General features: G+C 36.7%; 1 protein-coding gene across 1 annotated transcript; it reads left to right on the top strand.

The window, feature by feature from the left end:
* Nucleotides 1-9,592: 9,592 nt before the first annotated feature.
* Nucleotides 9,593-12,495, top strand: LOC129360276 (E3 ubiquitin-protein ligase TRIM21-like). The gene is made up of 2 exons (XM_055030378.1): nucleotides 9,593-9,664; nucleotides 9,782-12,495. The coding sequence occupies exon 2, from the start codon at nucleotides 9,784-9,786 to the stop codon at nucleotides 11,416-11,418; it is 1,635 nt and encodes a 544-aa protein (XP_054886353.1). The 5' UTR covers nucleotides 9,593-9,664; nucleotides 9,782-9,783; the 3' UTR covers nucleotides 11,419-12,495.
* The last annotated feature ends 9,516 nt before the right edge of the window (nucleotides 12,496-22,011 follow it).

Raw genomic sequence — 22,011 nt, forward strand, 5'->3', positions numbered from 1 at the left:
TAAAACTTAGAATAGAAAACCAGTGTCCTATGTTCAGAAAATAGTTATTTAATTATGTTGGGATTGAGACTGGCTGTTTCCTAAGTATAATTGTGAATTTAGCAGTGTGCACAATTAAGAATTTTAACAACTTTCTCAACGGTGCTAACGACGAGTTCCAAAAGTGTGCAAGTTCTAAATATACATGCCAGTTTATGTCTTCCTACCATTTGTGACGCCAGTGGGAACCATTTTTCTAACATTTTTATTTGTAAGATATTTAAATTGTGCATCTGGAACTGTCCTTTTCATATTGAAACATATTTCTGCTGCTGGAAAGCTTTTTCAGAGCTTGTTGATGGAGCTGCAGCACCTGGTGATAGCATAGCGTAATCAGCTGGATGGTGAACATGCCATGCTCATAAATATTTATTACGTTTGAGTCCTTTTGCTGAAACTGCACAAAATAACTTTGGTTGTGTCCTGTGGTTTACTTCTTCCCCCAATTTAAAGTTAAAGTAATCCCAAATAGGTGACTTTGCAAGTTTTGACAACCAATTCTTACATTTTTTGACTCTACTATTCTAAATTTGCATCTCAGTGGTTCATGTTTACATTGTTCTGCCCCCCAAAAAGTTCAAATGTTACCTGGGTGATTATTTTGTCCATAATAATTTTTTGGACAGAGAAATATTGGATAGGAAAATGTTGCATTTCTACCAACCTTACCCCCACAACAGCATGAATATTGGGAAACCACATTTATTTAACATTATCCTCATCACTGGTGACTCAACGTGCCCTGAGCCCACTCATCCAGCACCTTTAAATTAGCAGATTAAAACCGTCATAGGCCTGAAACATTCCGACACACATTGAACCAATCTAATAATTCCTGGCAAATTCAGTGATATACATGTTAATGTGGAACTTTGGGGTATGCATCAATCATATTTACACTTTTTAACTACCACCAGCGAGGAATTTGAAACATAACAATTTGTTGTATACGTTTTCTGTAGAATTTTAAAATCTCAGATATTATTTTGAAGTAAGCCATTTTTAAAGGGTGAGGCAGAGATGAAGGCAGGTGCAAAAGAAATCAAAGAACAGATACAGTGCCTGAAAAATCCATCACATATCTAAATCATCAAAATGTAGCCCCAAGGAAGGTATTGGGGCTTCCTTTAATAGAGGCCATTTTAGAGCTGAAACAAACTATTTCAAGTCGAATCAGGATTACTAAACCTAAAAAGGGAACCCTACTCTCTACCTTAATTTTATTGTGAATAACATTTACCGAATTATGCTTTATCTCAACATCAGAGAACATAGGCTTTGAGGATTTAATATTGTGCATAATGCAACAAATGTACTGAAAAATGCAAATGCACTGGCATACTCCCAGCAGAGTGAGGCACACAGCGGTAATGAGGAGGATTGAGAGAAAAAGTAGAACCATGGGCCAAGAGCCAGCTGCTAAACAACAATAAAAAGCACTTGTGTTTGATAGATCAAGCTGTGAGAAGAAGATGAAGGGCACACGGGGGTCAGATGGATAGAAAATCCTCTCTGATCTGTCCCATCTTTCACAAGGACCATCAGACATTACAATAGACACTGAGGGGAGAGAATAGCAGACAAGCAGCAAAGACACAGGAACAAGAGAAGGAAGACGTAGAAAAAAAATGGGGAAAAAAGGGGAAATAACAGGCCCCTTGGTGCAGACATATAAAACTTCCACCATCCCTTTCCGACAGAAGCAAGACAGGATCACTTAGATTAAAAGAGAGAAAAGAAACAAATGAGACTCTTTCAGCTGTAGCTTTTACTTCCTCTACGAACATCTGGGAGATGGTGTGTTGACCTCCAGAGACTCTGTGGCACAGTGTTTTCAGAACACATAGCATCCAACCCTTAAAACCGCTGAGAAAGAAGGCAGTGATTGTGCAAAATGGGAAGTGGAGTTCAGGACATGGGGAATGTGGCTGAAGCTCGAACTGAATTTTTCTCCCATTTATCATGTTCTACACAGAATGAACATGAGCAAATGGCCCGATCTGCTCTCTGCTGCATCTCGAGGATGATGGAATACAACAAACAAATAGGACGTTGTGAAAAAAAAAAAAGTCAGTAGGACTGGATGGTAAAAACAAAAGAAGCTCTTCAGAGGGAGACATGAGGGATTGTATTTCACACAAACCAACCACATGCTTTGAACTGTTTCACTTGTTTGCTGAAGCTTGCAGGCATCTGCCTCCTTCTAGAAATCAATTAAAGTACAGCTCTACGAAACGTTGCGAATGTGATGGCTGATGAGTATTTAAAAATCTTTCCATTTCTGTGTGTCTCCTCCGTTATGGATCAATAACTCTTTTATGTTGTGTGTAATTGAAATGCAGCGAGCCTGGGGTGGTTTAGTTGGCTTTAATTTCCTTGTTCGCCATAAATACCGATAAAAGCCCAAGGACATCAGATCTTCATCCATCTACAACTGCACACACACTTATTTTCATTTTAACTGGTGTAGGCTTCAGGAATACATTTCTATAATTAACAATTTATAGACTGAAAGAAAAATAAACATTTTTCTTTACATTAAAGTTTCTATGCATTTCATCTTCCAAAATATTTGGATTATTATAGGTTTTCTTCATATATGGAGAAAGTGAACAATCCGACCATTTCTTTGTGCATGAAACTGTACAAGTTTAATTAGGTTTGACAATTATTTTTGACTGTACTCATTTCTGCAGTAGCTTTTTGAAGGTTTGCACTCTTTAATACCAAAAAGATTATTCTATGTGTCCAGAAGGGGGTGATCTTTTTAAACAAGATGCACCAGAGCACAGAATATTTTATCAAACAATTTCCTTAAAACATTTCTCTTTGAAAATATGGCTCTGGGCCTACTACTTGGTCCCTGGAAAGAAAAGTGATCCCGTGAAATAAGGACAATTTAAATTACCGGTATCCCAAAAAAATTCATAAACCAAACATGCAATGTAAAAGAAAAACACTTAAAGCAATGGAACAAATTGTTGTCTAATTTCAGAGTCCTTTCAAAAGGGCCAGAGAAGTCATGCCCCAAGCAGGAGCAGGTTTAGTTGAGAGCGGCCCAAACAACCACCGGCAAGACAAGGCAGCAGAGCCTCCGAAGCGCTGCAACTCCAAAACAATCTTGTGCCCAAAACAGAAAACATATTAACCGGATTCAGGTAAGTAAATTCAAATCTAAAGGAGGGAGTGGATCAGCAGGTGAGGACTAGACGGAAGCCTCAACAACCTCTAGCTGCAGCCACCAACACCAGCAGAGCAACACTGCAGAAACGCACAGCAAGTAGAGCACCAAAACCCAACCACAATCCCAGCCAGATGGTACAAGCACACAAGTCACTCAGGCAGCCAACATGTAGCAGAGGAAACAAAGACGCACCTGCTCAGCTATAAAGCTATCTGCCCCGCCCACCAATCAACGGTGTGCTTCTTGCTGCACCTGGTGCACAGAGTGAGGAGGGTGGAACACCATCCCACCACATCTATGTTATTATATTTGCAATGATCAGATAGAAATACATAACATCAGCACAATCAACCATTTATAAAATATCATGCGTTCAGAACTTCTCCCCCTGCATCTTTCTTCACTATATTTAAAACATGCCAGTTAAATGACTGCAGTTTCCCAGCTGCAGTCTTTAGTTCATGCCAACTACTTTCATAGATGCAAAAGATCGATCAAAGTATACACATCTGGTGGATCCTCGCTGACAGCAGAATTATCACTGACTGTCACATAGACATCTGGTTTGGTCTCTGTGTTTAAAAGTTGTTGCAAAACTTGTCAAAGCTAATTAAAACATTAAATACACTTTTTAAATCTATTCTAGCTGAGAGTTTTTCCTGACAGCAACTGCTAACTTGTGCCTTTTGTTTCCTATAATTTCCCCAGATGCCAAATTCAAGTTCAGCTTTCTAGCCTGTTTGATTTTGGATTATCAAATCCACTAAACTATTGGATATGCAAAATTCACTTTTGGGTCCAACACATAAACCTTTTCAACCAAAACTCTCTCTGGTTTCACATTGTGCTTTCAGCAGCACATTGTCCACATAAAAGACCAAGTTTGTAAAGCTAAATCATTATTTTTAGACTCTGATGATCAGCTGGTTAATAATGCCTCAACACCTTTTGAAAGCCACCTTTAGAGTAGGTGGCTCAGTGGATCGGGGTTCTTACTGCACAACAGTACACAGTTATATTTAATGTTCTGACTGATCGGGAGAAACATTCTCATTCAACACCTCACCTCTACTCCAAGCAAATTCACATCCAGAACAATTTGTCTCCACGAAGCCCTAAAGCTGTTTGAGAAGTGTGCAGGTTTCTATTTATTAAAAGGTAACCACTTCCCCTTTCTTTTCAGCTTGTGTGAGACACCTGCATATTTTACCCCCGGAGAAAGGCGAAATTACGAAAGAGAGAAAAGTGGTGGCAGAGTGGATAAAATAGGAGGGGAAAGAGCTGAAGGAGTGGAGGACCTTGTTAAAAGCCTCTCTGTGACAGGCAAGTAAAGGCTGCAGCTTGGAGCCATTAAAAGTGGCTGTAGCTGTAAAGTCTGATTGAAAAAAAGGTGTATGGGCAGAAAGAAAAGGGTTTTTTATAGACACATGTCACACAATGAGAAGCAGAGTGGTAGTTTTGAGAAGATGGATCATGTAGCAGCTCACAAAGGTAAGCTTTCTGGGAAAGGTGTGGAAGCAAAGAAATCAGAAAACTAGAAAACTGACCATTCAAGTAAGAAATTGAGGCTGCTCCTATCTTTTACCACACATTGAAACTCAAGCCTCCATTATGGCTTCTTTAAAAGTGTTTTTTTTTTTTTTTTTTCATTTGTACTACCACTTGTCCCAACAATGAGAAATGTGTTTGAATTAAAAAGTTGCATTTAATTATTTTATTACATTTTGCATGCGTATCCTTATTATTTAAACCTCACAAACTATAATTTTATCCACAATCCACTACTTAAAAACACATTCCAGTGTTTTAGAGCAATGTTACCATCAAGACACTCAAAAATGAAATTTAACCAAATAATAGAAGTCCCATTTTTAGTCAGAAAATCCATATCTTCACATATGTAATGGTAGGAGAGGAGAGATATTTTTGCCATCCTCTTCAAACAGCTACAAAGATTATGGAGACTGTGACCAAAAGATGTCACTCCTGGCTGCTCTTTCTTTTCTATCTGCCTCCCTCTGTGAAGTTGAAATGTAAACATATAGTTCCTTCTCTATATTTTAAATAATGGCCAAACTCATCAAAATTAAGATATTGAATGACAAGTTTTTTGTTTTTTTTCTATGTTGAATAGTGGCAAATAAGGGGATTGTGTGTCATGTCATACTTATTAAAAAAATCTAAAGCATACAAATTCTAAGTCAAAACTAATGTCTCCATTATTTAAAATACAAAAGCTTACTAAAAAGACATTTAAACACTCTTAATATAATACCATTGATTTAAAACAGCGATGCCCAAAGCTGGTCCTCAGGGTAAAGGAAATCACTTATTAAGAGTGAAGAAATGGAAAAATAGCAAAAAAGGTGAAATGAAGGTAAGAAAAAAAAAAGATTATATGAAGTACAAAGGTCAATATGAATTAGAAATATTAATGAGAGAAACAGAAGGGAAGAAATAATAATGATCAGATTACGAATAGGTCATAATGACATTTTTTTATTTAATAGGGAGGAAAAATAATGATAAATGTGAAGAATGTGGAGAGAAAGTAAATGTAGAACACGTACTGACAAAATGTAAAACATATGAACCTGAAAGGGAGAAATTGAGAAGAATGGTTGGTAGGACAGGTCATGAATGGAGTCTTAAAGCAATATTGGGAAATGAAGGAAACATAATGCATACTTACAGATTAAGGAAAGCATTATTTATTTATCTTCAGTATACAAAATTTTAAAAATAGAATTTGATTGATGTAAAGCTACTCACTCTTGTACAGTAGGTGCCTTAAAGTTGCTTGTGATCTGCCATAATAGAAGAAGCAGAAGAAGAAGTCGGTCCTCGAGGGCCGACATCCTGCACGTTTTAGTTCTCTCCCTGGTGGTACCAGGAACCTTTTCAGCATGTCAATGTTCTTCTTAGGCATCTAATAAGCCATCATTTGATCCAGATGCATTAAACAAGAGAGAGAACTAAAAGATGCAGGATTCTGGCTCTTAAGGACCAACTTTGGGCACCCCTGGTTTAAAACATTAATTAAACCCAAAGCAACAATTTGTATATCGATGTTGCTCATTTAATCTAGTTATTAATCACAGTAGACAAAAATCTTAATTGAATAATCACAACTCACTATCCAGCTTGTTGTAAATGTGGCCCTGCTGATTTAAATTGCTGGGTCATTAGCAGGCTTTTGCTGATCTTATTGACATGCTGGGAAAGTAATTCAGTAATTTGCATCAGGTGTGTTGGAGCAGTGGCATATCTAATACATTCCGGACAGCATGAAGTGAAGTTTAGGGCTGGTAACCCGTATCTAGTAGATTTATGGACAGCGGACCCTGGAGAGACATCAAAAACTACCTATGTGAATGAATCTGCAAACATTCAGTTGTCAAATTCTCAGTCACATATATTGAGGCTCACAAATGGGGGAAATGAATAATTCAACATTTGCAGCAGCCCAGAGAAACAATCTCTTGTGTTGTTTGAAGGCTATCTCAGAAAGTGGTGTAAATCCATTAGTCACTAGACTTTTAATGAATGAGAAGCAAGATAAAGTAGCCTGTAGCAGCCTTTACATTTGCAAAAAATCTGTCTGATCTTTTAGATCTCCAGGCATTACTTAAGGTTTTAGGAACTGTCTGGCTGGATATTAATTCTGGAGAGTTGCCTGGATGGAATCAAGAGCAATTTTCACAGTTTAACTTATTAAAACTATTCCCCAGACAATACATTTTTTTGTCCAGCTGGCTTTTCCTGCACAGCTGAGAATGTGAGAATTCAGTTTTCTATTGTGGTTCAAATGTCTCAGATTAATCGTTTCTCCCATGTGACTTTTTCCCTGACATGTTTTTTTTTAACTCAGCTGCAGCCTGCCAAGTTAAGAGGAAAATATTTCAGGTTGCAGGAAGCATAAGCTGACTCAAAGATGTAATTGACTTTCCGTGTTCCTACTTATTCTTGACAATGTTAATAAAAAAAACTATACAGTTTCCACAGAGCCTCTTTCTAATCCTAAAAGCCTTACTTTTAACAAACGCTCAAGAAATAAAGAACAACTTTTAATCGGAGTACCCTGACAGATATGGTTGTTCTTACAAGGTTTTCATTGTTGCACTGTAGTTTTATCAAGATGAAAAATCAGAAACAAAAAATTTTTGAAAAAGAAAAAAAAAAAAAGAAAGAAAACTCTCCTTTGGCTATGGCTTACACCTCACAACTCATCTTGGCAAATATGTTAAATCCCTTTGATTTAGTATTCTTCAAGAGAAGCCCAATTTTATTAATTTGTTATGTTCAAAAGAAACCATACTTATTTTTGTGTAATATTTAATCTAACTATTAATATTTAATACAAACAACTGAACAAAACACAGCAACCAAATCTACTGAACAGAACAACTAAACTAGAACCAAAGTTACCAAACTGTCTTCTCCTCTGCTATCATCAATACCTTGAAACTGCAGCCAGATGCTGTTTATCAACAGTTTTAAAGCCTTGCTGTGTGAACCAGACATGAAGTCAAAGGTAAATTCTGAAAAATAGGAAAGCAGAAATTACACAAACGTGTATGAGAGAAGCTTAGAAGGATGCTTTATTAATATGTTCAATTCTTGCCTGAGGGTTTGAATATCCCAGGTTAAATTTGGAAAGATTAACAAAAGACAATTCTAGACATCAGAATTCTGAGTGGGAACGCTACTCGAAAACCAATTTGGTCATCTTATAACACATAATGATATTATATAATTTCCTGATCCAAGAGTTTCCCATGAGTGTAACTATTATCATCAGCGTCTCAAATCTACATAAAATTGCGAGAAACAAATTCAACCCAAATAAAGGGTGTTCCAAATCCAAATCTTACTACTGTACTGGATTTGTACAGGTTAAACATGAGCAGCCATCTTGCAAGAGTCGTCAGTGATACAGCGCATTACCATGTCCTCAAGCATTAAGAACAGCTCAAATTTCTAATTCATGCATCCAAGGTTAGAGCTTCCTGAACAGGGATGGAGGGAACAAGAAAGCAGTGGTCGATGAGAGGTGGAGGGAGTCAGAAGAGAAAACATGGGAGGTGTGAGGTAGTGATTCCTTCTCATTTTTTGATGAGCCTTTCATTGGCTCATAAAGAGGAGAAGGAGTGGGTTGTGGGATTTGGGGGGCTTGGCAGTGGAATCCCTATCTCACCCAAATTTCTTTTAAATATTTCATTAGAGCCAAGACACTCCGGTGAGCAGGAGCAGACTGGGATTAAAACCCTGCCCCAGACTTTCTGCTGAATAGACCCACCTTGTTGGAGCCAAACAGAGCTGCCCTCATGTCTCACATATCCTGTGCAAGGAGATCCTTTGTGCTCCTTTTTTCTTTGACTGACAAGCTTTCTATCATCATTTCACTGACAGTGCCTTGCCAAAGAGAAAAACTCTGAACTTTTTCACATTTTCTCACTTGACAACCACATAAATCAAGGTGTTTTATTGGGATTTTGTGACAGACCAACACATATATGTGAAATGGAACATTTTTTGCCAATAAAGATCAAAAGGTGTTCAGGTTCTGTGAGTCATCATTACTTTGTAAAATCACCATTAGAAGATATTTGGAGTACTTTTGAAATGTTGGCACTACAACAAACATTGTTAACTTGTACCGAACAATAACATAAAATCTTATCAAAAAGTGATTGCAACATGAGTAAATAAGGAAAAGTTCAAGAGGGTATTAACTTTGACATCCCTAAATAAGACAATATTGTTCAAAGAGTATTCAGAAACTTCCTGCAAAGGGCTGCATCTATACCTGTAGGATTATTGCTCTTGAGGTCATAACATTTCTTTGCAAAAAAATGTTTTTTTTTTGTTTGGTTTTATGTATGGTTTTCAGGAATGTGGAAGAAATACAAGATATCATTGTGTCTGTAAAGGAGATTTGTATTTTGAATTGAATTAGCAAAATCACTTCCATTCAGAAACACAAAAATAGTTCAAACCTTTCTCCTCATAGACAGGAATATTAAAAGCCTTTGTTTCCCTATGGAACAAAAGGATGATGTTGACTGCATACCTGTGTGTGTCGATTCCCACAATTCACTTGTCATTTAAAAGTTGTGAATTTTTCATTTTTCTGTTTTACAACTTTGAATCCACTGGCAGGTGAAACTGTACATGAAAGGAGTTTCAGACAGAAATACACCAGCAACTGTCAAAGAGGAACATGAATTATGCACAACTAAATAAAAATCAGTGGGTATGCAGCCCTTTGATTTGCATTTTTTTCCCCTTTGTGACAGTTAAAGCCATGGAGCCTGTTAAGGGTTAAAGGTTTTCAGAGCGATGAGGAAGGGAGATCACATGACCAAAGTGGAACAGGAAGAAAGACTGGGACAAGTTAAAGCTTCTCTGACAAGTTTCACTGAAGTCTTTATACATCAGGTAATGTTTTTGTTCACAAGTTTAAAGTCTTGTTTTATACTTATTTGTGGAGTTTTATATATGAACTCAGATGAAAATAAAATGTTATAAAACTTAATTCTCTTGTTTTCCTTCTAGAAATGGCTTCGGCCACAAGTCTAATGACTGATGATAATTTTTCTTGCTCTATCTGCCTGGATGTGTTCACAAAACCTGTGTCAATTCCTTGTGGACACACTTTTTGTCAAGACTGCATCACAAAACACTGGGAAACAGTAAATCGTCTTTTTGAATGCCCGCTGTGCAAAGAGACATATGTCACAAAGCCAATGCTCCGGGTGAATATTTTCATTGCTGACATGGCGGAAAGATTCAAAAAAGCAGTGAGAAGGAAGTCGTCTTCAATCCTTCAAGAAGAACCAGTTGGGAAAGTGCTGTGCAATCTGTGCATAGACCCTAAATCAGCTGCTGTGAAGTCTTGTTTAGTATGTTTTATGTCATTCTGCACAATACACCCGCAGCCTCATCAAACATTACCCAACTTACAGAGACACAAACTCATCCAGCCAGTCAATGACCTCCAGAACAGGTTATGCAAGACACACGGCGAACCTTTTGAGTTTTTTTGCAGGGAAGATCAAATGTTTCTCTGTTTGTCCTGCAAAGTCAAAGAACATAAAACGCATACGGTGGTGACTTTAGAAGAAGAGGCAAAAATAAGAAAAACTAAGCTGAGGAAAGAAAAGGAATGCACTGATCAAATTATCGAGACACGTCAGCAGATAATTCTTGACATTCAATCCTCGTTGGACAGGATCAGGAAAAATGCAGATCAAGCACTGTCATACAAAGACCATGTGATGGCTGTTGTTGTGGATTATATTCAGAGAAGCCAAATTGAGCTGACTGAGGTAATCAATACAAAGCTGCAACAGACTGAAAAAGAGGGGGTAGATTTCACTATGGAACTGGATGCAGAAATTTTGCAAATAAAAGAGAAAAGAGAACAACTTGATAAAATTTCTCTCGCAGATGATGACTTCACATTTCTCGAGAATGCCCTTTCTTTTACAGTATCTTCACCCAAGGTAAAGGACTGGCCCAATCTAAAACTTAACACTGCCAAATTTGCAATACAAGACGCCATGGAGGAGCTGCAGAAATCAGTGAAAAGTAAAATAAATATACTGTGTGATCCTACCTTTAGAGAGAAGCAGCAGTATGCTGTAGATGTGACATTCGATCCTGACACAGCACACCCTTTATTGAATGTTTCAGCTGATGGGAAGCAAGTTGCCACTGGATACCAAAAAAAGAATGTCGACAACAAACCACAGAGGTTTCAAAAGGTCCTCAATATTCTGGCAAAAGAAGGTTTCTCCTCTGGAAAGTTTTACTACGAGGTTCAGGTGAAAGGCAAAACTCAGTGGGATTTGGGAGTGGTGAGTGAGTCCATCAACAGGAAGGGGGATATCAGACTGAGTCCAAAGAATGGATACTGGACCATCTGGTTTAGAAATGGAGATGAGCTCACAGCCAATGCTTGCCCTGCTGTAAACCTGCCAGTGAGGCAGATACCTGAAAAGGTTGGAGTTTTTGTAGACTATGAAGAAGGACAAGTTTCCTTTTACGATGTGGACGCAAGGGCAGCCATCTTCTCCTTTATGGGAAACAGCTTCACCACGAAGCTTTTCCCTTTCTTCAGTCCCTGCATCAATGAGGGAGGAAAAAATTCAGCTGCCTTGATCATCACTCCTGTAATAACCAACCACTGAGAGATTGTTGAAGTTTCTGGGCAAGCATTGTAACACTACAATAGCACAACCCAATTTTCGCCCCACTAATCCATCAGTGGCAGTCTGTATGGTTTGATGTGAGTTTATTTTTCATGATATGCACTCCACAGGGTGAAAAAGGGAAAAAAGTTAAACTTGTTCTGATGTAAAAAAAAAATTCTGGTTTACATGTTTAACTGTAATGTTCAGCAAAACGGTGTTAGCATGTTAGTTTTAACCATTTGTGCAAGATGTGACTGATATACATTCAATGAAAGTTTTACTGTAGCAATAGTAAGTACAGTCAAAGGAAAATAATATTTAATTCAATTCCTCCATTATGTTCAGATTTGCTTATGAGTAATACCTTCTGAAATCTATTTATCAGGTTTAAACATTCACTTTGTTTTTGTTGGTCTTTTGTTCAGTGTTTTAGTTTTTAAATTATGTTTTTAAAAAACGCCAACTGTATATGTGGTGGCTACTTTAAAAGGACGAACCTGGGAAATTAAAAGAATCACTTCTGGATGACAAACCACTGATGTGTCGGCACATTTTATTAAATGTTGTATTTCATGTTTTGTGTTACTTGTTTGCTTACAGGCTGAAAGTATCAGCATTCTGGGAGTCAAAGTTTAGATGATTTTTTAAGAGGTTGGAAAGCATAAAATTATAACTGCACTCCTGTGGTTTTCCACTATTAGATAACACTGGTCAACTGCCAAAAATTGTCTGGGGATCGTCAACTGTCTTTTGATGTGCTAAATCCAAAAATCCCATTGGTTTTGCTCAATCAGGTCAACTTTCTGAACTATGGATGTAACAGGAACAACAAAATGCATGACTTGTTCTCACATATGGATCAGTTTTCTGACAATCTGGGACAATGAGTGATGAGCAGGAGGAAAAATGCCATCAGGTCATAAAAAAGATGGAGAATTTTGCACACTAAACATGTAATGTTCAATGTAAATGTACTTACCATTAAAAGTCTTTATTATTCAACCTGACCTAATTGAGAAAAATGGATGTCTTTTTGGGATTTAGCAATGCAAATTGTCCTACTTCAGTTGAAAAAACCTGTACAACTTCCAAAAAATATTTTATTTGTTGAATAAAAATCTTAACACATTTTTTTTTTTCTGTTTTTTAATATATCCAAAGATTTTTTTTCAATCCAATGAGAAACATTTTAGTAGCAAATATTTCTAATTGATTCTAAAGTTAATGAGCAGTAGATCTTCAAATTAAGGTGATGAGTCAATCACTTTCAAACTATGTTCAAAAGTTGTTCCAAATCAAAGAACATAATATGAACATGGAGGAAGTTGCATGTTTGTCCTCAATATTCTTTTTTTTTTACATGAATATTGATATATTGGGGACATCTATATACATCTATATATCTATATATAGATATAGGCATATATATCTATATATATAGAGAGATATATATTTATATATTTCTAAATTATGAATAGTTAAAATCACCTCAATTTGTGTCTGAAAAAAAGTTTTCAACAGATTCTCCATTTCTCCCTAGAGTCTAAAAATTTACTTTCCAAACATCTATATTTACACAGATAAATTATCCCTCAATAGACAGGTGAAGAGTATAAAGTACAAAGAACATCTAATTTTAGGAATGAGAAATGATGTGTCAAATAGTTTACCCAGCCAACATGTTTCTAATGACTTTTTTTCCTTGTGCTTCTTGTGACAGATTTATCAGTGTTAATTAAACAATAACTCTTAGTGTTACTTTGTAATGCTGGGCTTCATAAACAAGTTTAACTATCATTCAGTCTTACCGTGAAAAGCTTATTCATAGGTACCCACTGTGGCTGCATTGATCTAGGTCATTACACTGTCTTGATGAATGGCATTGTGAGAAGCAGCGTATTGTGTGTGTAGATGTGTTTCTGCAGGTGTGCATACCTTTTGTCCAACAGTATGTGCACCTAATGAGATGCCAAATGTAATGAGACAAATCTATCCATTAGAATCCCTTAACAAGAATGAATCCGCATAGCTGCTAATGATTCCGGGCTCCATCAGATTTGCCGAGCCAACAGACCCGACTCAGGCTGAAGATGACCCGAGGCCTGACAGAATCCAACCTTCTCGACCAGTAAATCCTCCAGCTCCAGCTGTTTTCCTCCTGGGAATGACTTCAAATTAGTAACCACCAACAACTCCTACAGACTCTATTCATAGCCAATGAAAAAAAAAAAAAAACTAATCATCTCTAATCATTGATCTGCCATTACTGGGCCATAGTCATTAGCCTGATGGAACAATTCTCTGATGAATTCACTTGTTAGTGGAACTAATTTTAACCTCCAGGCTGGAGCTGTGTTAAACAAGTGCCTCACATTTATGCATTAAACACAGTGCAGGAACTTGGAACTAATACGAAAACACAGGGCTGATATGTTTCTCCAAGATACTGGAGTTAAGTAATGTTTGACCCCTGTAGCTATGATATTATTTATTAAAGAGGTTCTTCAACAGCAGTTTCTTTCATAAAAAATGTGCTTAGTATGCGAGTAAAAATAGACAAAAATAAAACAAGAAAAAAATCAGTAGTAAACATATTTAGCACCTTGTTTATTTTGAAAAAATAAAACAACAAAAAATCAACAATAATAAAATACGAGAGCTGAATTGCTTCATATGCATTGTTTTATCGTAACATAAAATAGCAATAAAACTAAACAAAAATAAATCAAATTTGTAATAAAACAATGTGAAAGTATAAAACTGAAAAGCTGTGTATTCATCTCTTTGGTCTCATGCCAAAAAATAACAGATGATGTTCACAGATCTTGGGGAAAAGTACAACTAACAACAATGGAGCAAGTGGTTTCTGAAAAATAAGTCAACAACAAACACTTGTCTTTTCCAGCAGCCATTATACAGCACATACAAAAGTAAAACCAACTGACCAAACAGGTGATGGGCTAGGGCTGGAATTGATGGGTGGCTGGACGTTTCCCATTGATTGCAACTTAACAATCGTACATTTTTGGAAACTACTCTTTTTTCTGACACCAGAAAACTTTAACTTATTGCCAAAAAAGGCCTGGTGTTTTCTTTCAGGTACTTGGGCTGATTTTGGAGGCAGTTGAGAGCCAAATGGAAGTGTAAAAACATGTAATATTGCCATAAACAAGTCATTTTAAAAATTAGATGGAAGCTAAATGCCAGTTCGAATTAATCTATGATTGATATATTGATTGACAGAAAAAAAAAAAACTGTTATATTCCGAAGCTTATCTTCAAGGTAAGAAGAGGTATCGACATGTCAGTGATGCACTGACATTAGTAGCACATTCACAGTTGAATCAGAGTGTTTTTAATTTTACAAACTGATATAGTGAAAAACAATGGCTGTGTGACTTTGCTCTCTATCTCTGAGATGGAAGAGACAAAACTGTGCGGCGTTACCAGTGTCAGATAAGATTTGGGCTCTACAAAAGCTTTGATCTTAAGGCTTTCTGACAGGCTTTAATCTGAGCAGACCACACAAACACATACACATGCACGTTTTTCTCCTGGCAAGCCATAATACACAAAACAGACTTATTTCCAGCTGTCTGCTTGTTTATAGAAAACCCAGAGAATAGGTGGTTCTGCAGAAAACTTCAGCATTTGTTCAACACAAATGTTTTCTGTGCCTCTGTATCCTATCTGGACAGCTGTTGACGCATGAAACTGTTTTCAAATAACTTGCAATCAATGTGGGGTCATTGTTCGTGGTATAAGCCTCCATTAAATAAAATATACAGCCTCTGATAGCAATGCCATAAGGTTTTAGTTTATTGTAGCCACCCATGTGCCAAAGCGCATTTGGTCCTCTGCAATTGTATTGACGTCTTCTCAACCGTCGTGCTCATCCCAGTTCCACACCTTCTGGGTCAAGCAATTTGATTAAATTTGGATTTGTTGTGTCTTGTAACACCACAAATCCATGTTAACTGCAGAAATATGTAGCCACCAATAATGTTGCATTTGCTCATTAGCCATTAGTTGTTGTTGGACAAAGGCCAGCACTTCTTCAAGGTCGGTCTGATTCTTTCTTCTAAACAGCCCCAGTCTTCTGCAAATTCTTTTTGGAGTTCGATTACTTCATATAGTATGATGACTGTGCGCTAAAATATGAAGGATTTCTTTGTTACTTAAAGCCAGTCTGAAGTAACGCCTAATGTTATCATCCAAATCTGACATTTTCTTGCTTCTTTCACTTTAAGAAGGGAACAGTCTTTAGCAGAAGACCTTTTTTCCTTTTTGTTTTTTTCCTTTTTGCTTTAGCAGAAGCTGAAAACAGCAATTCCTCCACAATTTCCACAGTCAAACAGATGAAAAAGGACAATTATTTACACTACAAATCAACTGTATAGTTACCTTTTACATTGTACCCTTAGATCACTGCTTAAAGGATCTACTGTTTTGGGGAGGATTAAAATTTATTCCTATAACAGCGTAAGCTAACAAACATGCTAACAACTAGCCATAACCGTTAGGCTTTAGACACGAAAGACACCTTTTCTTCTTCCATTAGTGTGACGGAAGCTTCAGTTTGGCAACGCAAAAAGTCACTTAGATCAGACATCTTTCTCCAGAACCTCAGCTGTCCGCCACAACTCTCATCTGAAGCTTCTGGAGCTGGTTGCTTGCTGGAGCCCATCAGCCACAATTGAGATTAAAGTCAGAATTACGAGATTAATGTTAGAATTCTGAGATTAAAGTCAGATTATTTATTTTTTATTTTTTTCGGTGGGCTTAATCCTCTTCCGTACGCTCGTTGCACAGACTGAATTTTAACGAAAACAAAACCTAACATAAATCCTGCCACAAGGGGGTAGTAAAGTAACAGAAAATAGGATACTAATAAATCTTTTTAGTATTACAATACAAGTGTGTGTGGGCGTGTGTGTGTATGTGTTGGGGACTGGGCACCGCTCACTTTTTTCTGTAAGCTGAGAACTAGAACTGCTGTGTCACTCTAATTCTACCACCATTCATTTACCAAATGACACTGCTGTGACTTTTTACAGTTCTTTCCTCAGTATTTTGCTTCCACAGATGGCATCTGATTCAACAAGCTTATATTTTTAGAAAAAAAAAAATCTTTGAGCCATGAAAAAGGCAACACTTAATGGCATTTAAACTACAAAGAGAAAAGGGGTAAAAGCTGGAAAGAATATGATGTTATCCATCTCAAAGTACCTCTTTGACTTATCAGTGTGTGACAAAATGAAAGCTGCACCTGAATCAGAAGATTACAAGATGTTCCTGTAATCTGGAAAACAGCGATTATAGAGGAACACTTTTCATTCTCTGTAATTTGCACTGCAGCAGAAGAAAAAAAAATGCTCCATAAAACAAAAACAGCAAAGTGTATGAGATTTCCCTCTTGTAAAAACACTGGCACAGAAGCCAGTTTTAAAAGTCTACCTCATGTCAGGGGTGTGCAAGTCTATTCAGCAAATTATTATATCTGTCTCAATGAGACTAATTTTCAGCAGGTATTAAACATTCCTTATATTAAACCCACATCTAAAAAATGTCTAAAACAAATGTTGACTTTGATGTTATGTGTTAAATTCTGTAAATTAAAAAAAATAAATTGTAATTGTTTTATGAAAAAGCAAGGAGTACACAGCAGATTTTGGCACAAACCAATCTGAACTAGTTCAAACAATTGACCTCATTTCCAGTTTCCTCCATTGTTTCTCAAAATTGACAAGTCAAACTGAACAGTGACATCATTGCGTCATTCATTGGTTCTATTTTTTTTCTATATTTTTACTGGGGTTGTTTTTTAGGAGTGTATCATTTTTAAAAAAAAATCTTTTTCTTAGTACTTACTGTTTCTCATTGTTTGTGGCATTAGACAATGTAATCTCCTTAAAATTGAAGGTAATTATCCAGATTGTCTCCTTGGTGTAATTCAGAGCTGTGTACTGTAAATCAGAACACCAGGAAATTTGAAAGAAAATAGCATCTCGTCTCCTCATCTGAAGGACTCCTGCTTAACTTGGAAAAATAGTCTATTGCTATTTAAAGACACTTCGCCAAGCTAGAACATCATATTTTTCATCATTAAGAGGGTCGAATAAGAATAATGCTAGGTTTTTTTTGGGGAGGGGGTTGTGCAAAACTTACTCTGAGCAATTAATCCCCCCAACTCTGAGCCGTAATGACCTTATGCGATACTTCATAAATAATATTGATTCTGTGAAAAATAAGATTAAATGTGGTTACTTATGCCCCAGTTAGTGAACTTCAGAACTTGATGTGTGCTTGGACTGTTTTGAGTCAGTCAGGCATCCTGAGTTATGAAAATTATTAGCTTCTTCCAAACCTTCGATTTGCATGTTGGATTCTCTCCCATCCAAATTAGTTAAGGAAGTGTTCCCTTTGATTGCTGCACCCATTTTAGATGATTAATCTGTTCTTTGTAAACAGACGCATAGCAGACTTGTATTTTAGCTGTAATAAAATCTTTGCTTAAAGCTGCAGTATGTAACATTGATAAGAAATTATATATATATATATTTATTTATTTATTTTAACATATTTGTTAAAACTGTTTTTATGTAGCCTAATGACAGTATTTTATGAGATCTGTGGGGGAAAAAATTATAATTTTCTGCTTTTATCCCAGTGCTCCTATTTCCATCTACAGAAATATTCAACTTGGTCAGAAAATCAGATCCAGCGCTGCCAATCCTGAGAAGTTCATCAGGTAAGGGGGGGATCTTTGATGTCTGTTTTCTTACTAATCTTGTAATGTAGTGCTAACATTCAAATGGTAATCTGTTGTTCATTTCTTTTTTTTTTTTCTTTTTTTATTCCTATGTGTTTGACATCGTTAGAAAACTTGGAATCACACTTTCAGAATCTGTGAATAACTCAAAACTCTCCAGGGGAGAATTGTTCTGGATTTTTGTTTAATCTGTGTTAACCAACACGTTTTTTGCTCATTCTCTTTGGAAGTTATTATTTGATCCAATTAGTATTTTAAAATCCTAATAATATTTCTCACCGTTTTCATTGCTTTGTTAACAAGTTTGTTTTCCCAAATTCTCCGATATAAAAAGCAGCTTTCAAGCAAGTTTTGCCCCGTAGCATAAAAATCAGGCAATCCAGCTGAAAGAAAAAGCAAACAAACTAACATGTTTGGCTCAATATACAATGAATTGCTCTTGAATACATTAAATATGAAAGCTGACATATCTTTCAAGACTTCAACCTTTTCTCAGGATTAAAAAGAATGACCTTGCTTTCTTTTTCAGCTATTGGGAGGTGGCAGATTGTGGCAGGTTGCACACATAGCAGTAAATATAACATTAGAGAGGAGAGTTAAAGTAGATTCTGTTTGGAAGACTCTTTATCTGTAGAGGTCAGGGTTGTAGAGCTGGAGAAATTTGCCGCACTCACAATGTGTGTTTTGAGCTCTTATCATTCAGAGTGACAATGGCTCTACTCAGAAAACAGACTCTCCATACAAAGAATAGAGCATCTCTTTAAACACAATGAAATAAATGACTGATCACACAGACCTATGATAGCCTTTGTTAAAGATGTTAGTGAATCAAGGTGATTCACTATGGAGAAAACATTGTTGTGATGATGTGCTGAAGGCAGTGTCAGAGAGAGACAGAGGCCCGATTTCAAAGCATTAAATCCCAAAGTCAATTTTTTAAGACTTGTTTGATATATACACTGCATTGTTGTTGAAAAGGGAATACATCCATTTAACGATTTCCTTGTCCAGTAAAGTTTATCCAGTAAATAATTTTTCTATTCATAATGTCATTTGGACATTTTGACTTTGACAGAAACTAATGTGTGCAAACTGTCACTTTGTTAAACACATAATAAGATTTTGACCAATATTTTATACCTTTTCCTCTCATCTCCAAAATTGATCATCACACTACTCGTACATGAAAACCTGAAGACTTTAACTAGTTGGCAATGAACAGTAATCAGTTACAGTTGTCTATCAACATCAACCTTTTAAATATACTCACAAGCTTAGTGGTTCACACAGGGTCAACACTGTCATTTTCTCACTAGAAAAGGAAATGAAAGAAAGATTATGTGAAGATTTTTCCCTGGGATCCCACCTCATTTCCACCCCACTGAATTTCATATTGCCTTTTATGTTTCTGTTGACAACAATCTTTGGGAGGGAAATTGAACTCCTTAGCCTTGTACATGGCTCTGTAAAGTTCAACAGACATCAACAGTCTCTTGGATGTGCCTTGAAAACCCAAATGTTTAAATCCAGTATTACTATTATTGCTGTCACCCCAGCTGATTGTAGCATCTCCCTGTCTCTGAAATAACCTATTTTCACTCCTTCTTTCTCAATCAGCTAAAAGTCCACATGTGTCCACATACTATAACTAACTCAAAAAGACATGAAAGGGGACAGAAGGGCAGAAACTGTATATTTATGTAGGATAGACAAAGCAGCCAAAGACGCCAGTGGCTTTGATTTGCAGGAATCAAGCAGCTTCTTCTGACTTCTAAAATGTCCAGACAAACATAGCCACAGGCTGCAGAAAGTTAATCAAAAACAGCAAAGAGTAAACAAGGCCACCTCTTTCAGACTCTCTCAGAATAACAGAATAAGAGATTATCTCCCAGTAGCAGTTATTCAAGCAAGCCTTTAAATTACATTCGATCAGGAGAGATCGAGCCAAAAGAAGGAGCAAGACGGCCTTAAAGAGCAAAAGACATGATGGTTTATCAACATTTTTATGCAATCAGAGGAAAGTTTTCTTTGGTGATTATTATTAATATTATAAGGTGAAATATCAGTTTAATGGATGTTGTACATTGACAGCAATAATAGGAGTATTTGTCCACTCTGTCGCAGCAAAGAAAGAGATAAACATAATAGCTGGGCTCTAGTCTGTCTCCTTTATGCTCTTAGGATGCAGATCATGGCTGAAATAAAGCTAAATGCTTGTTCTCACAAAGCACTACCCACTCAACCATCTCTCCTCTTTGGAGCTGCAGCATATGCTTTCACCTCACCAAAAACCCCTCCCCTGCACCTTCCCCACTCAACTCCACCAGACACGGGGGGATCAGTAATTAGCAAATACCTGATGGTGTTGAGCTTATTATACAAACTACGTCTCAGTCCAATGCTTCGAAGAACTGGCATGATGACATTCTGAAGGCAGGGAGTATCCGAGTAGGAGCTTCTTAAAGATACAGAGGCAAGTTTCAAAGCATAACATTCCAATATAACATTTATTTACAGTTATTTGTGATTTATGCCACATTTTTATAAGACAAAGTAACATAGCTATTAGATAGTGCAATTATATAGCAGAATGTGCTTAGAAATGCACAATTTTGCCCTTAAAAATGCTATTCAAACATGCTGTGAGAATCTCTCGGTAGCCCACACATTTTCCTGAAGCTTTCTCTGTCATTCGGCCTCTGCAAATTGATCCAGGGATGGATGGATGGATGGATGGATGGATGGATGGATGGATGGATGGATGGATGGATGGATGGATGGATGGATGGATGGAAACGTAAGGCTTTTTGTGCTTTATCTGTCTGCATAGCAGAGGGTACTTTTTGTCAGTACTGTGCTGCATTGCTAAAAAATGTAATTTTATATTTTGTGTAAAATGCATTGGGTTTTACCACAGTGAGTTAAAGCAAGCTGTGCATTTGTGTGATGAATTAAAAGTAATCAAAAATCTCAGTCTGAGAGTTTAATTGGATTTTACATTGTCAAGGTCATACATGGACCAGAGTGCAATTTCCTTGTTTTTTGACACTTTAGTTTGTAAGTAGCTATCTTGATTAAAAATAAAATATCTGAAAATTATCCAACAAAACTACATTAAACACATGACACAGATATCCTGCCGATCCTCCCGAGCAATAGATCCTTTAAAAAAGAATTTAAAACTACATATTCAAAAGATGAGAAATTATGAATAATAAAAACAAATGCAGCAGCTGCAAATTGGTGTCAGCATCCAAATTAAATTCTGTCAAGATGGGGAACAAAGTATCTCCAGCTAGAATACACTATTAATATTAATATCTGTACATTAACTAAATGTAATGTGAGTAAAAATATTTTTTCTGGATTTCAGGGTGAATCATCCAAAGCAGCCAAATGGTTTTGAAGTTATACTGAGCACCATGAATGCTTCTTTTTCACTTGCCATTCATCTTTTCTGCCCCTTAAACAGCCTGACACACTTCAGAGTCATAAATGAAGTCCCATCTCTGAGTAATAGCAGCAGCAGTAATGCTAGAGTCATTCCCAAATCCCAGGGAATGACAAGCAAATGTGCTGTAATGCATCATCGAATTTTTTTCCGACTACCACAAAGATTTAGTGAACTATGTGCTTGCTTTTTGCTGCAGTAATTCTCAATAGGAGGTAGGAGATTTGGATAATCTTTTCTTTATTTTTTAATTCTTTTGTTTCAAGTGAATAAAACTGGGTGTTTGGGGCTGTGAGTAACAGCTGCTTTATCGAATAGTCTCTTTGATCAAATAGTAACAGAGAGATCTGAACGAATTTGAGTCATG

This window comes from Poeciliopsis prolifica, unplaced genomic scaffold (genome assembly GCF_027474105.1).
Source record: "Poeciliopsis prolifica strain line A6 unplaced genomic scaffold, Auburn_PproV2 SCAFFOLD006, whole genome shotgun sequence".
In the NCBI taxonomy this organism is placed as follows: Eukaryota; Metazoa; Chordata; class Actinopteri; order Cyprinodontiformes; family Poeciliidae; genus Poeciliopsis; species Poeciliopsis prolifica.